We start from the raw sequence: 15844 nt of genomic DNA, 5'->3' as shown, positions 1-15844 counted from the left end.
GCACCGTTTTCTGACAACCTTACTAAATGATTTGGAGTAGCGAATTGCGGAATTTCAAGACTGCGTCCGGGCTCAAGAGCTCGTCCGCTTGAGGCCTAAACTCATTATCAACGCGAAATCATTTGGAGAATGAAAAAGAGAATTGCGAAGATGTTTTGAATGCTTCGAACCGATTACCGAACACTTTTGGCGCTCTGAAAAATCTAGCGATTGCTTTAGTCACAATATTTCATTCGATGTACTTTTATGAGAGCTTATTCTCGGCGTTGAATAATATTAAAACAAATAAAAGAAACTAACTGACGGATGAAAACATATTTGAGAAGACTTGAGTCCTCCATAGAACAGTTTACCCTAGTTAGGAGGACTCTTAAATCAATGTATTATACAATAGTTGTTCAAATGTTCGTAGACAAAAGACTGGATTTCACCCCCTCGGGCGTCATTAAGATAAACAAATTACAACAGGGATGGAGAATACCTTAAATAGGGGAATATGGATATCTAGGCATTTACAGGGCTTATGACCCGTCTTTGGCTGGTTTAAATCCAGTCTTTTGTCTACGAACATTTGGACAAACTCAAATATTGTAATGAAACCAACTGGTCCAAGAAGAAGTTTAAAAATTGCAGTTTAAAAGCAAACTTAAAAATTTTCACCAAAAACGGAAGATTAGTTAACATATTACAACAGAGATGAAGAACATTTAAGAGAAGGTAATATAGAAGTCTAGGCATCTACAGGGCTTATGACCCGTCAATGGCTGGTTTCAGTGGCCACTTTACACACTGTGTAACATTCACCATTTTGCCTATGTTTGAACATCCATATTTCTTTAATTCTTCCATCTGCTGATTTCAGTGAAATTAAAGAGCTGTAACCTTTATTACTAGGCAACGTCTGAAAACAATTTTCCAATTTTTAAACTTCTTCTTGGACCAGTTGGTTTCACTACAATATTCGAGTTTGTCCAAATGTTCGTAGACAAAAGACTGGATTTAAACCAGCCAAAGACGGGTCATAAGCCCTGTAAATGCCTAGATTTCCATATTGCCTTATTTAAGGTATTCTCCGTCCCTGTTGTAATTTGTTAATGTAATATACAGTAAAACCTTGTTTTTACATTTCTCAATTTTACATTTTCCCGGTTTTTACGCCGAAATGTTCATGTCCCATTTTTTTCCAAACATTCTCATTCAAATATCCCCCAATTAAAGTTTTTTACAATTTTGTAACCCCGGTTTTACGTTGAAAATTTTTCGAAACTCATTCGATCTGTCAAAAGACGCCGAGCCGCGAGCCGCCGCGTTTGCCCAAAGTGGTGAATAAAATCAAGGTAAATAAAAAAATGCGTAAATTGTTGTCTCAAACTAAATTCAAAGTAGGTTCAGTGAAAACCATTTTGAAGTGTCTAATTTTGACTTTTTACGCGCAGTTGACGCATGAAGAATAAAGTCTTTGCATCAATAAATTACGATGCAGAAAGTTCAAAAATTCGGTAATAGAAATATTATTTGAAGTTATAAACATAATTTGGAAAGAAGATTGTTTAAACAGTTATCATAAGAGTGTGAAACAGCTTTGACGCGATGAAAATGACAGTTGGATTTCTGTGGTGCCATACTAAAAAAAGTGATACCATATAAATAAAATTTCCCAATATTTAGGGAAAAAATCACTGTACGCATTTTGTGGAAATTCTAATTTTTATTTTCGTGTTTTTAATGTTAAGTATCTACATAAAATTATTTAAACACGTTTCTCTTTCAATAAAAAAAACACACTGTGGTATGGATTGAAAACATAATTTTTTTAAAAATGAAATCTCCAATTATGACCGTTTTTACAATTATTCTGCAGTTTTTCATTTATTCACTTTAGCGTTTTCCTTAGTAAAACATTTTCTTTTTGCTCCCTTGAAAAACGCAAAACAGGGGTTTTACTGTATACAGTCGAACTTGATTATCACTAGGAAGATGGGACTGAGTGAATTTGCTAGTTATAAGCATTACTCGTTATACCAGGGTATATATTAATAGTAGAGTTCCATGTTCCATGGAGTATGTCCAAATGCTGGCAGACTGGCTGGATTTTCTCCCTTACAGCCAATGACAGATCATAAGCCCTGTAAAATGCCTAGACTCTCATATTCCCTTCTCAAAAATGTTTTCCCTCTGAGTTGCAACAAATTTTAACGTTTTCTCATATATCCGAGATCTCGCAATTTCCGTGACCGTTAAAACAAAGTTCCATTGCAATTTGTTTTCGTTAAATATAAAAAAAAAATTAGGCTCGGCTATATTTTCCGTTATTTAAAAAATATATCACAGTGTTCATGAGTCACATTTTGGTATCAATCACAGTGAGGATCAAAATAACCAAAGATCAGACTCAAAACGAAAAATGTGACGCAAATAATACAGACCCAATTCTCTTTCACATACTCCTCGTAATCAAAAGCGTCGCAAGTGTTTTTTCCGTTGATATAAGATGCGTTGGACGCTTCGAACGTCGGGTTGTAAAATATTCTGACTTCAGTCACGTTTTTCGCGTCGTGATTACCGTTCCCGTAAAAAGACTCGCTCCTTCTGACGAAGCGTTCGAAACTCTGTTCATTTCGCGCGCGCTTCACGAAGTCCGATCTGCAGAAGCTGCCGACCAAGTTTGCCGGCGACTTTTGCGCCTTCGCGACGAGGTGCTTGTCTTTCAAATCCGCGTTCAACAATTTGATGTTGATCGAGCCGCTGACTTCGACGTCCGAACCGGATTTTAAAACGTCGTTCTTTATACAGCAGCATTCGATTTGCGCCTTGGGCTCGGTCTGCTTCGCGACAAAACGTTTGACTTTGCTCTTGATCGACCGGAAAATTGACGTTTTTTTCTCGGTTGTGGTCGTAACTTTTTTATTATTAACCTTAAGTCTGCGTTTGGCTTCCGGGGATTTGTTATTTGTCGTATCTTCTAGATATTCCGTACAATCGCCTAAGACGTTTTCGACGCTTAAATCAGAGACCGCAATCTTCGGGATTTTATTTCTGAAGAACCTAACGTTACCCTCGTCTAAGCCTTTTAAAATCGACTCTTTTAAATCTTGGTTCTCGAGCGGATCGCTATCGAAATTCATGTTTCTGTAATAATCGCTTTCTCCGTCTTCGAGAATAACGTCTAGCGTCTTTCTGCGCGTGACGGGCACATCGCTGTGTTTTTTCCAAGCGTTTATATCGACGTCTTCGTACAGATCATCCTCATCGTAGCTTTTAGCGTTTTTTGGATCGAAATCCCCGAAATTGACTTTGTAAACAAATTTTCTTTCACCGTCGTCGTTTTCGAAACTACCGTCTTCGAAATCGTCACCGAAATCTACGGTACCGACCGTAATATCGTTATTCTTACTGAGAATCATGTCGTAATAACCGTCGTTGTCCCGAACGTACTTTGTATCGTCGACGATAGTGTTGCAGTTGCATTTGCCGCCGATCTTAAACAGTTCGTGATCGTTTTCGAACACATTTAGATCGAGAATATCGTCGGAATCATCGATGAATCTAAAATATGCGCCATCACCGTACGTTAACGCGTTTGAATCGATTAAAACATCGGAGGTTTCATTGTAATCGGTATCTGATTGTCTGTTAAAGAGCGTGTTGTGAAAATTCTCATAGCAATCGTTGAGTTTCTTGTAAAAGGGCGATGTTTTAGAGTACTTTTCTAGTTTGTCCCGGCAGCTAGGGCAAGCGGGGTCGAATACATTCTCATAGTGATGCTGAGAAGGTGCTCCAGTTGCGTTCGGGTCCGTTTGAGACGAGGTTTGAGTGGTGTTTACCTGAATTTCTCGATTCTCTTCCGTGTCTTCTCCGATGGTGTGGAGTACTTGGGTGGAGGCTTCGCCGACGCGAGACGCGGCATTCAAGAGGTTCTGACGAGGCTAGAAACAAGAATACCAAATTAATGAGACAAATAAACCATAGCGATTGTTGATAAATATATTTACGGAGAAATGGAGTCAAAAATCTCACATCTGCAAAACACGTAGAAATAACATTGACTCCATATTTATGTTCTATTACTATTACTACTACTACCATCACGCCATTTCTTCGTAGGGGTAGGCAGATAGAATAAACCGCCACACACGTCTATCGTTCTTCCACATTCATACATCTTGTCATACATGCCCTTCGGTTCCGTCTGCTTTTGACATGAACAGACTTTGGTTAATCTGATCGTGCCACATCGCTAACGACTCGGGCGAGACGTGCATCCGCGCCAACTTCCCGAGAGCTACTGAGTAGCTATAGAGTACCGGACTACGTGACTGACTGAGAGTATACTTTTGATGATATTTGTAATTTATCCCCGATTTCCGATAAAATGCTTTTTTGTGCCTAATAAGTACTTATTATTTAATAACAAATTATTTCAGTGGATATGTAAATGTGTAATGGAGGAATACTGAAAATCTAAACCCAATATTGATTATATTTATAGAGATATTATAGTTATTAGACGCAATGTGTACTGGCTACACTCAAATCCCTTCATGAAATGGCTCCAAAATACCTATCGGACCTTTGTATTAGGGAAAATACATGTCAAAAAAAATCTACTCTTAGGTCAGAATTTGATTCAGGAAGAGGAAAACTTCTCTGCCTGGAACCAATTGCCTTCAAACTTACGAATCATCGACAGTCCCAGTCAGTTCAGATCCTAACTAAAATCCCACTTCTTTAAACTATCATACCCTCAATTTTAAATCTGGAAATATAATGTATCACTTAAGTTTAGTTAAATTGTAAGTTTAGATATACAATTTTAGACCCAGAGCCTCACTCTCCAACTCTATCCTAATCTCTAATATTTGTATTCATTATATCTTTAATCTTCGCAAATTTGACCACATAACCGAGCATCGCACGCAACTACACTGGCTCAGTATCAGGCATAGAAAGAACATTCACATTCTATCACTTCTTCACAATATTTTAAATAATCCCACTTCGCCTGTTTATCTGAGAGAGCTCATCCAACCTCTTTCACAACACGGACTATCTCTTCGTTCTAGTAACGAGAGAACCCTTTTAATACCCAGTCATCGCTCTAATTTTCTTGCCTCCTCTTTCACAGTAGTAGCCGCTCGATTGTGGAATAATCTACCCACTAATGTTAGAGACGCCCCTTCTTTATTTACATTTAAGTCAAGATTGAAATGTAACTATCTAAATATTTAAATTGTTCCTTTATCCTTCTTCTTCTTTCCTTCCCATCCCCTCTCCTCTCTTCATAGTATAGTGTTATTTTTTTTTTATATATATATATTTATTTTTATTAATCTTTGCTTTTAATTTTTGTATAAAATTGTAAGATTCAATATGTCCATGTATTTATAATTTTCTTAAACTGAACGGTTTGGGTAGGTAGGAAGAAATTGCCTTAAGGCAATATGCCCGCCCTTATATGTATATTTATTGTATATGTATACAAAGTGTCAAATAAATAAATAAATATCCATCTGAAAGCTTCTGCTAGCTCGGTTTCACCTTTGGCAATCAGTGTCGTGTCATCTGCATATCTCAGATTTGATATTTGTTGACCTCCCACTTTGACACCACGATTCCACACATCCACTATGTGGAATACGAAAGTTTATTAAAGTCAACAGTTCGGGGCAATCTATTTTATTATTTAATAAATTATAAATAAACAAAAGGTCATTTATTGTCCTCCTGCTTATGTGTTTGCCATTGTTGAACGGACTGAATAAGTCCGTAAATAAATAAATAAATAAATAACATTGAAAACATAAAGGAATATTTGGTGATGTTACCTCTTTGGTCTCCGGTTCGGCGGCCTTCAGCAGGTCACTGAAGGCGCTGCACAGCCTCCGAGTGGCGTCCAGGAGTCTGTCTCCGTTGTCGTTGTCCTCCATCAGGGCGGCGATCATGCTGACGCCTGAAGAGCAATTAATATCGCAATCACTACATTTGTACATGAATGTCAAATAATTTTTATTATTTTACACACAGGCAGCTATTAAGCAGAATAGTGTACATCGAACGCACTGTGTTTTAAACATAGAAAATATGAAAAGAAAACATTATAAATGCGAGTGTGCGTCCGGGGGCGGTTTCTGAACTCGTTATCCGAACAAAAGTATAGCTTATATAAATTAACTCTATTTAATAATTTCAAAGATGATGAACGGTAATTTACATTTTTTAGATTATAGTGCTTTCTATGTTTACTTTTGTATGGGTACTATTGTGTACCATATTTAGATTATAGTGCTTTCTATGTTTACTTTTGTATGGGTACTATTGTGTACCATATTTAGATTATAGTGCTTTCTATGTTTACTTTTGTATGGGTACTATTGTGTACCATATTTAGATTATAGTGCTTTCTATGTTTACTTTTGTATGGGTACTATTGTGTACCATATTTAGATTATAGTGCTTTCTATGTTTACTTTTGTATGGGTACTATTGTGTACCATATTTAGATTATAGTGCTTTCTATGTTTACTTTTGTATGGGTACTATTGTGTACCATATTTAGATTATAGTGCTTTCTATGTTTACTTTTGTATGGGTACTATTGTGTACCATATTTAGATTATAGTGCTTTCTATGTTTACTTTTGTATGGGTACTATTGTGTACCATATTTAGATTATAGTGCTTTCTATGTTTACTTTTGTATGGGTACTATTGTGTACCATATTTAGATTATAGTGCTTTCTATGTTTACTTTTGTATGGGTACTATTGTGTACCATATTTAGATTATAGTGCTTTCTATGTTTACTTTTGTATGGGTACTATTGTGTACCATATTTATGTGCATACTTATTTTTTAAATTACTTTAATTGTCGTTATTATTATTATTATTTTTTTTTTTTTTTGAGACAAAAGAATTTTATTGTATTTAATATACTTATATTTTGTACCTTTTATAGAAAAATATACAAAAATTATTTTCCTTTTAAAATTTTATTTGCACACATTGTTTAATTATTTTTTATATCTAAATAGGCGCTATACTTCAGGCGTTGCCTAGTATGTGAAATAATTCAGTCGGATGAATCTCTTCACAACAATAAAGGTTTCAGCTCTTAACTTCAGTAAAATCAACAGATGGAAGAATTGAAGAAATATGGATGTTCAAACATAGGCAAAATGGTGAATGTTACACAGTGTGTAAAGTGGCCACTTAAACCAGCCAGTGACAGGTCATAAGCCCTGTAAATGCCTTGACTTCCATATTCCCTTATTTAAGGTATTCTCCATCCCTGTTGTAATTTGTTCATTTTTCACATTATATTGAAATATGTATCTTTTTAAGGTAAAAGGCACTGCGTGCCGTGTATGTTAATAAATAAATAAATAAATCATGTAAATTATAAGAATGAAAATGTCTTTTTTCAAATTAAAAAAAAAAAAAATTGTGGCACTTTACCTTTGGTGACTTGGGGCAGGTTGCTGGCGATGGTCGTAATGGCCGCCCCGACGGCCGTGTGGTCCACTTCATCGGTAGGTCCTGAGGAAGAAAAAAATTATTTATAAGTTTAAAATATGGATTCCATGTTCAGGCTTAAACAAGATGCTCGACTTCGAAGCCATTATTAAGGTCTCAGTCTCATTATTTAAAAAAAAATGCGGTCTGACTTTTCTTAACTAACACATATTCCCGTATTCTTACTGGAGCAGTGATTTTAGCATGATTCTGTTTTGAGCGCGACGAGGCCTCTTAGCCAATCGCACGAGGAGATAAAACAAAAAACTAACCCTAAGAATATAAAAATTTATAAATAAACGTGGAATAAACCTATATCATCATCATCACCATTCCCTTTCCGCACCTAATGGTGCAAAGGGCACTGCATTGGTACACCAATCGCAGCGTATCTTGATCATTTTAGTTACATAAAGGTAAGAGAGAGAGAGAGTTGTGCAGTGACTTATCATAAGCCAACAGAGTTTGTATTCCACCCTCTGTGGAAAACTTAGCCAGTGTAATTCCCCAAGTAGTGGAGTGATATGACTGAACTTAGAGATCCCAAAAATAAGTCTCGCTGCGGCATTCAATACAGACTGTAGGCGAGTCATTTTATTCATTGGTAGATTTGCGTAGATACCATTACAATAATCAACTCTAGACACCTAGACTTTCATATTACCTTCTCTAAAATGCTCTTCATCTCTGTTGTAATATGTTAGTGACATAAAATTTTTAAGTATATTTTATATTAGAAATATCTTAGAAAAGAATTGTTTTCGCGTAATGTCTGTTTGATTTATTTTTCAATGGCGCAATTATCAAAAAACAGTGTTTTTAAATGGCAAAATTGAATTATTATCTCTTAAATTCTACAACACATAAAAACTCTTATTACTATGGAAAAAAAAGAAAAATATGTATTCCCAAGTACATCAAAAATAAAAAAAATGTCCAAATAAAAAAATTAAAAAAATTCAATATCAAAACCACGGTCTAAAAGCCGGATTTCAAGCAGACGTCTTTCTCTTGAGCCAGATAAGTTTTTAACGATACAGATTTTCGGATTACTTTACTTTCTATCAGATACAAGGTATTTTTCACTTGGAACTTTTGAGACAATGGTATAATGCATCCACAACCTACTTAAGGCCGAAGCTATCAGGTCACCTAGCATTCTCACGTACAAATACATTGTTATTTTTGAAAACGAAATTACAGAATATTCGCAAACACATAATTAGCGCGGAAAACAACATAGTCCTACAACAACCGATCCATACTACATAAATTGCTTTATTTTGTTTGGAATTAAATGTCATTTGTGACATATCCACGCACGGTCGCCAATCAAAACAACACACGTAGAATCAGTGGGAAGAGTGAGGAGATTCAGCAGTTTGGAAGCAAACTCAGAAATCTCCGCCGAAAACGGAAGATTAGTCAACATATTACAACAGAGATGAAGAACATTTAAAAGAAGGTAATATAGAAGTCTAGGCATCTACAGGGCTTATGACCTGTCAATGGATGGTTTGATTTAACTCACACTGTAACAAGAGCAAAATAAGAGAGTGGCTACTCGATCAAGAGTTTATATATGAATAGTAGCTTAGGTGTAAATATTTTATTTTTTCATATATTTTCTTGTATTTAAAAAATAAATTTATATATTATTATTTGTAAAAACATGTTTATTCTGATCTTACCGGCTGTGAATTTTTATCTGTTATTCATTGTTTTTATAAATGTAAATAATATTATTAAGTCAGTATAAATATAATCTTCACCAACAAGCTACAAAAAGTGGCTTGGTGGGATTTTAGTTTTAGTAAAAATATAACAAGTGAAATTTTTTTAAATTGTAAAAATGTATAATTATGCTATTAAATCAAATAAAAAAGTGGCCACTTTACACACTGTGTAACATTCACCATTCTGCCTTATATTTGAACATCTATATTTCTTCAATTCTTTCATCTGTTGATGTTTGTGAAGTTAAAGAGCTGAAACCTTTATTTATGCGGGTGAGATTCATCTGATTGAATTGTTTCACCTACATACTAGGCAACGCCTGAAAATATTATTTTTTCAATTTCTATACTTCTTCATGGACCAGGTAATTTATCAACAATATTTTGAGTTCGTCCAAATTTTTGTCGACAAGGACTGGGTTCAACTCCCTGGGGAGCTGTTTACATTAACATATTACAACAGAGATTAAGAACATTTAACAGAAGGTAATATAGAAGTCTAGGCATCTACAGGGCTTATGACCTGTCAATGGCTGGTTTAAGTGGCCACTTTTGAATGTTACACAGTGTGTAAAGTGGCCACTTAAACCAGCCAATGACAGGTCATAAGCCCTGTGGATGCCTTGACTTCCATATTCCCTTATTTAAGGTATTCTCCATCCCTGTTGTAATTTGTTAATCTTAATGACTCCCGAGGGGGTGAAATCCAGTCTTTTGTCTACGAACATTTGGACAAACTCAAATATTGTTTGAAAAGAGAATTGTGAGATTTGTAATAATTATGCTTCACCAACTCAATGCAGAATGCTATGTTTGCGGTGTCAAGTAGTATCATTGAAATATATTTTTGCAAAATTTAGAGACGGTTTTGAATTACGCTATTATTTCAGTTGGTAGGTTTTTATGTACAGTTTATTTTGGCATCGATAACTAATTTTCTGTTTTTGGTAGAGATTTTGAAGTTTGCTTCTAAACGCTTCTAAACATTTTAAAAATTGAATTCCGGGTTGGGCTGGAATTCCTCATTGTCATGGATCTTTTTTACTAGCCAATAAATTAATCTAAAAAATCAAAAGCCGATCGGTACTAATCTTATTAAAATCTGCTAAGAAATAAGGATATAAAGAATTAAATTCTAGTCATTTGAATGGTGCCAAAAACAAACAATTCGTGATGTCATCAAGTATGACGTCTTCGGATGTTTTGTGACGTCATCGGATTTTTTTTCATCAATGTTTGTGGATTTTATAGAGTATTGTAGATAGCTTCATTTCTATGTGTCGTTTATTTACATTTACGGCGTCCTGTCACTTATCAAACGCTTCGAGTTGTGATCTATAATTGTCATGATAAATTGAATTAATTTAGAAGAGTTTTAAAACCATAAAATAATAAAAGAAATTCGAGATGTAAGATGTAATCCGTTTTCACTTTCATCTGTCAGTGCCTGGAACTGGAGTGTGGAGTGGGTAAGGGGGGGGGGCTTAAGATAACATGCATAGACAACTCTCCTTATATTTCTGTGGCCTGTGGCATTACCAACATTAAAATGAATGCATTACGAGTTGTGATTTATAATTTTCATAATAAATTGATAATTCAATTTATCATTATTATTGACGCCATTATTGTTGGCTTACTTGATATTTGCTTCGAAAAAGACTTTTCATTGATAAGTAGGTACCTGGTTGAGTTCCAAAACATAAAATAATTCAATTTCAAATATGGAATTTATTTTGCAAATGTCAAACTCGGCTCTTCTCACCAACAGGGGTGCGCTTTATTTATGAATGCGAAAATGTATTTAATGTCAGTAAATATTATTTTAGTACAAATAAAAATCCGGTAAAAAGAAATAAATGGGAAGAAATTATAAGGAATTTAAGGAAAGAATCTGATTGGGATCCAAAAAATGAATCTTGTTTATAAAGATTAAAAAAAAAATTTTTTAAACACAAATAAAAAAAACCCTCAATTTTTTTTGTAAATGTATTCTTGTCGAATGCACCCTGGTAGGTCGATGAAAAAAAGATTTGTGCTTCCAACTTTTTTTTACAGGTTCGATTGAAAAATTTAATATCTACAAACACGCGCAGCGCAAAGATCTACATTTCGCTGAAAACCGCACGTAAATCGGTTAAGCCGTTTAGAAGGAGTTCTAATGACATTTACATATGGAAGTTAGATTTCCATTTAAAAATAGGGGGTTTAAGTGTATCAACAACTCCGTCGTTCCGCGGTTTAAGATTGAATTCGATTTTCTCCATCATGACGATGATAAAAATATAATTTGCAGAAAATGCAGGTTACCGTGTGTTACCCGGCGAGGCGTCTATTACAAAATACCCCAGTGACCCGCATACATATATGTGCATACATGTGTGCATTATGGAGCCGTGTAAACATTGTGTAACAATGTAGGTGTGTACAGATATGTGAAGTCGCCTGTCTATATATGTGAGGTTGATACAGATGGTCAATGGAAACTTGTATGTTCAGAGCGAGTTGTGCGGAGTGATATAAACTGATGCTAATTTTGCATTGTCACATAGTTGTGCTAGTGAAAATAGCGCAGCATGAAGAGTAGAATGCATTTTGGATGAAGCTTGAGGCGCTATTGCTAAGTTTCTCTGTTCGCAGAGCAAAAAAAAAAAAATATCTATTTAATTTATTCATTTGCTTTCTACAATAATAAGGAAATAATACTTTTTACTACTAACTTATTAGCAGCATAAAAAAAATAATTAAATTTATAATTTTGAATTCCCGCAAAACGGCTACGCCCCTAATACGTGTCGATTCGTGTTTATTTTGAGTTTTATTTGAAACCGTTTCAATTTTTATAGAACATCGTCACAAATCTTGACATCACAATTTTCAATGCCAAACATGTCGCGTTTTTCTAGGGACATATGTTTAAAAATTTATTTTTTTGATTGATTGATTTTGAAAATACAATTCATTTTTTGAATCCTTTTCATATTTAAGGTTGGGGAAAAGGTAATTTCGTATTTTTCGCTTTATTTCAATGCTTCATAAAAAGCGTTACAATCATCCAATTTATGTAAAATATGCGCCGTTTTGTTCGATAACTTGTTGCCAACGAGAACCCAACTCCATAATCCCCCTCTCGTGTAAGCCCTTGTCCCTATTGGCAAAAAACTCGGACAACCAATTTTCACAGGCCTCTATTGAGGCCAAATTCGTACCCCCGAGTGCGTTGGCCATAGACAGGAACAGGTGACAGTCACTCGGTGCCAGGTGCGGACTTCTGGTGTGTCATCAAAGACGTGTGCGGCCTGGCGTTGTCCTGATGTTCACAGTAGAGGGCAGAATTGGGCGTTTGGCCATAGGAGAGCAGCTCAAAGTATTCCCTGCCAATCCCACCAAACACACAACAACACCTTCCTGGCCCTCGGTCCTGGCTTGGCCGCGGCCGCTTTGCTTTGTTGGCTTTCGACCGCGATATCCGTCGCTTGACATTGTTGTAAGTGACCCGCTTTTCATCACCAGTCCACCCGCTTCAAAAATGGGTCGATTTCGTTGGGATTCAAAAGCGATCCGCAGATGGAAATTTGATCCCTGAGGTTTTTATGCGTCGAGCTTTTTTTAATCCAGCCTTCTGCAAATGGTTTAAAACGGTTTTAAATCGATATTCAGCTCCTGGGTGAAACTACGACTGCTGAAATGACGGTCTATCTCGATATTTTCCATGATTTTACCTACATTTTTGATGACAGGCCTGCCAGAGCACGGTGCATCATTCACCTCCACTACACCAGAATTTAACCGCTCGAACCGCTGCTGTGCAGCACGAACCGAAAAAGTATCGGAGATGGAGTACGCAACCGGGAAGCACCCGAAGATCTGTGTAAACCTGTTTTCGCAAACAAAGCATTTGATTGATTGAACCGAGTTATTCGGCTGATTGGCAAACATCAAACCGAGTAAAACTCATACTCGGTAAAACTTGTACTCGGCGCATCTCTAGTTATTTTCAAATAAATGAATTGAATGCCGTCTTGGGATGTACTGTATACAAATTTAATCAACAGAAAAGGTACCAATACAAAAAAAATATTTTAACACTTTCTCAAAAAAAAAACAAAATTGATTCAGCTTTAGGGTGCGGAAAGTGGGACATCTGGGAAGAGTTTGACTTGCGAAAATTCTTTTCTATCTGAAATAAGTGTTTACCTGACGTCAGCGTGACAACCTGGGCCGTGGCTGCGTTCATGGCCGCTATCTGGTAGGATATGTTCTGCTTGTTGGTGTCTAGAGTGACCTCCTTCCACTTGATGGACGCGGGATCAGATCCCAGCTCGGGCAACTGCGCCTGGAGAGAAACACGACATTGATTATAAGCTGTTATAACACGTTTCAGTAAAGCTAGGGTTTCCTAGGACAATGGTGCCCGTATCTTACCAGTGACTAGAGAGTGGTTTCCTAGGAAAACGCTGTTGATAAATGTTCTCTGATTGTAATTCGGCGAACGTTCATAACCATTTCATTAGCTTTTTCCACGTTTTCATCGGTTGTTGATGTGCTGGGGCGTCCAAGCTGTTCGTCATCTTCAACTTCTTCACAGCCATCTTGAAAACGCTTATACCACTCGTAAATTTTTGTTTTTACTCATAGTAGACTCACCATAGGCTTTTGTTAACACTTCACACACTTTATTTCATTTTTTACTCAAAATTTTATACAAATTCTTTGATCCATTTTTTTTAACAAACCTAACCTAACCTAACCTTAGCGGCTGCCACAGACAAAGTAAACAATGAATACTGCTGAAAATTTTAACATACTTCAAGGGCATGTATACCAACATAACAAAAAAAAACTGTGACAGTCGGACTCTCCAAACCCATGAAAATTAAAAATTCCCGTCATTTTCTGAACACACATCAACATTACTCCTGTCGTATCTTATTCCCCATGTAATAAATACACCATGGAACGTCAACATCGTGTTATCCGTCAGTCTCCAACTGGGGTAGGAGCTCCACAACCCACATCAACAGCTAAATCTTACAGATGCAGTGTATGAGAAAAGTTGCGCATACCCTGACTAGTTCGATCTCCGTTTGCCTGATGATTTCTTGGCCCGAAGAGATCGTGGACAGCAGAGCCCTCTGCGGCTCGCTCATCACAGTGGACACCTTAGTCTGCTGTACCTGCAAACATAAAATAACTCTAAAGACAATCGACAGAATAAAATGCAAATCAGATGATGTTTGATTCATGTCATTGGCTGTCCATGCCAGAGGTCTCGATTTTTTCTTTGCATTTTACATGAGGTAAACATAAGTTACAAATACAAAAAAAACTATTACATTAATACTAAAAAAATCCCACAAAGGCATTGCCTGTGTGTGGGTATACATTTTATTTTAATTTGAAATAAAGGCTACTAGAAGAATACGATATATATCAAAAAGTTTTAAAATTACTGCTAATATTAGAACACATTTTTTTTGTCGCTAAAAATGAGAAAATTATAATAAAAGTATTTTCTATTCATTAAAAAAAGAAGCTATTTAAATCTGCTTTTTTTATCTAGAATTTTACAGCACCATCATCACTAATTAGCAAGTGGGAGTGTATCGCAGCCAGAAATAATGAGTCTTAATTTATTTTTAAATATTAAAAAGGGCATGTAAAATATATCAATAGGTGAAAAAAAAAAGCATTATATTTAGAGCAAGAACAATAGAGGAAAGAGTGTTGTGCATAGTTAGTGCTACAGACTGGCAGATGGAATAAATACTTATTTCTTGTCACGCAAAAGGGGGACATTAAGATTAATTTTGGAGAGTAGGTTAAAAGAGTCTACTTTATTATTTAATAATTTATGTAAATAGCATAACTCAGATACAGTGCGTCTATTTTCGAGGGTAAAAAATCCATTTTGTTCAGCAGATTGGCTGTAGATGCAAAGCATTTTATTGTTTTTATAATATAGGTGTTTTAAAATTTTTCGTTGAACATTTTCAATCCTTTCAATATTTGTTACGTATTTAAGTTTGCATCCGTTGTGTGGAGCCCACAACGGATGCAAACTTAAAGTTACTGCGTACAAAAGTGTTGTATAGAGTCTCCAATGTACAGGTAAACGTCGTTTTACGCCAGGGTTCAGTTCTGAGAGACACCAGCATAAAATAAATGAATCATAGCATGAACTAAAAATATTTGAAAATTCTATTAATTTTAAAAATAATTAAATAAAAAATATTATCACACCTTTTTATTTTTCTTAACCTTTCCCTTACTGTTCTTAAAACACCCGCGAGTTACGGTGCTGTGTAGTCACTACACATTAAAAAATAAGAGATTTAATAAGGGAAAAATGGAATGTTTATAGGGAATATCTTTAATTCACCATAATTTCATTCAAATATGATAATATTTCAAATTTAACTGCTGAAAACATGAAAAACCATTAGGTATCGCTGACAACTCGGAAAAGTGCACCCGCGTCAACTTCCCGAGAGCTACTGAGTAGCTATATAGTACTGGACTACGTGACTGACTGAGAGTATACTTTTGATGATATTTGTAATTTATACCCGATTTCCGATAAAATGATTTTATTT

The 15844-nt window shown here is 35.6% G+C and overlaps 1 protein-coding gene across 7 annotated transcripts in view; it reads right to left on the bottom strand.

Moving 5' to 3' along the window:
- LOC148277889 (talin-2-like) overlaps nt 1-14420 on the bottom strand; it is a 114613-nt gene extending 100193 nt beyond the window's left edge. For 6 of the 7 annotated variants that reach the window (XM_088232239.1, XM_088232240.1, XM_088232236.1 and 3 more), the window contains exons 1-5: nt 14315-14420; nt 13446-13584; nt 7456-7536; nt 5826-5950; nt 3825-3926 (exon numbers count right to left, since the gene is read on the bottom strand). In XM_088232239.1, coding sequence (XP_088088365.1) covers nt 3825-3926; nt 5826-5950; nt 7456-7536; nt 13446-13584; nt 14315-14398 — 531 coding nt within the window. In that variant the 5' untranslated portion in view covers nt 14399-14420. Of the gene's footprint in view, nt 1-3824; nt 3927-5825; nt 5951-7455; nt 7537-8640; nt 8781-13445; nt 13585-14314 lie in introns of those variants that run through there. The other variant, XM_088232237.1, reaches the window with a different exon arrangement.
- Nucleotides 14421-15844: the final 1424 nt, after the last annotated feature.

The sequence above is a fragment of the Micrasema longulum genome, unplaced genomic scaffold (genome assembly GCF_059751315.1).
Source record: "Micrasema longulum isolate JH-2025_06_02 unplaced genomic scaffold, ASM5975131v1 h1tg000958l, whole genome shotgun sequence".
NCBI classification, from domain to species: domain Eukaryota; kingdom Metazoa; phylum Arthropoda; class Insecta; order Trichoptera; family Brachycentridae; genus Micrasema; species Micrasema longulum.
The sequence above is the reverse complement of the archived record's forward strand: the minus strand, read 5'-3'. Positions and strand labels throughout refer to the sequence as shown.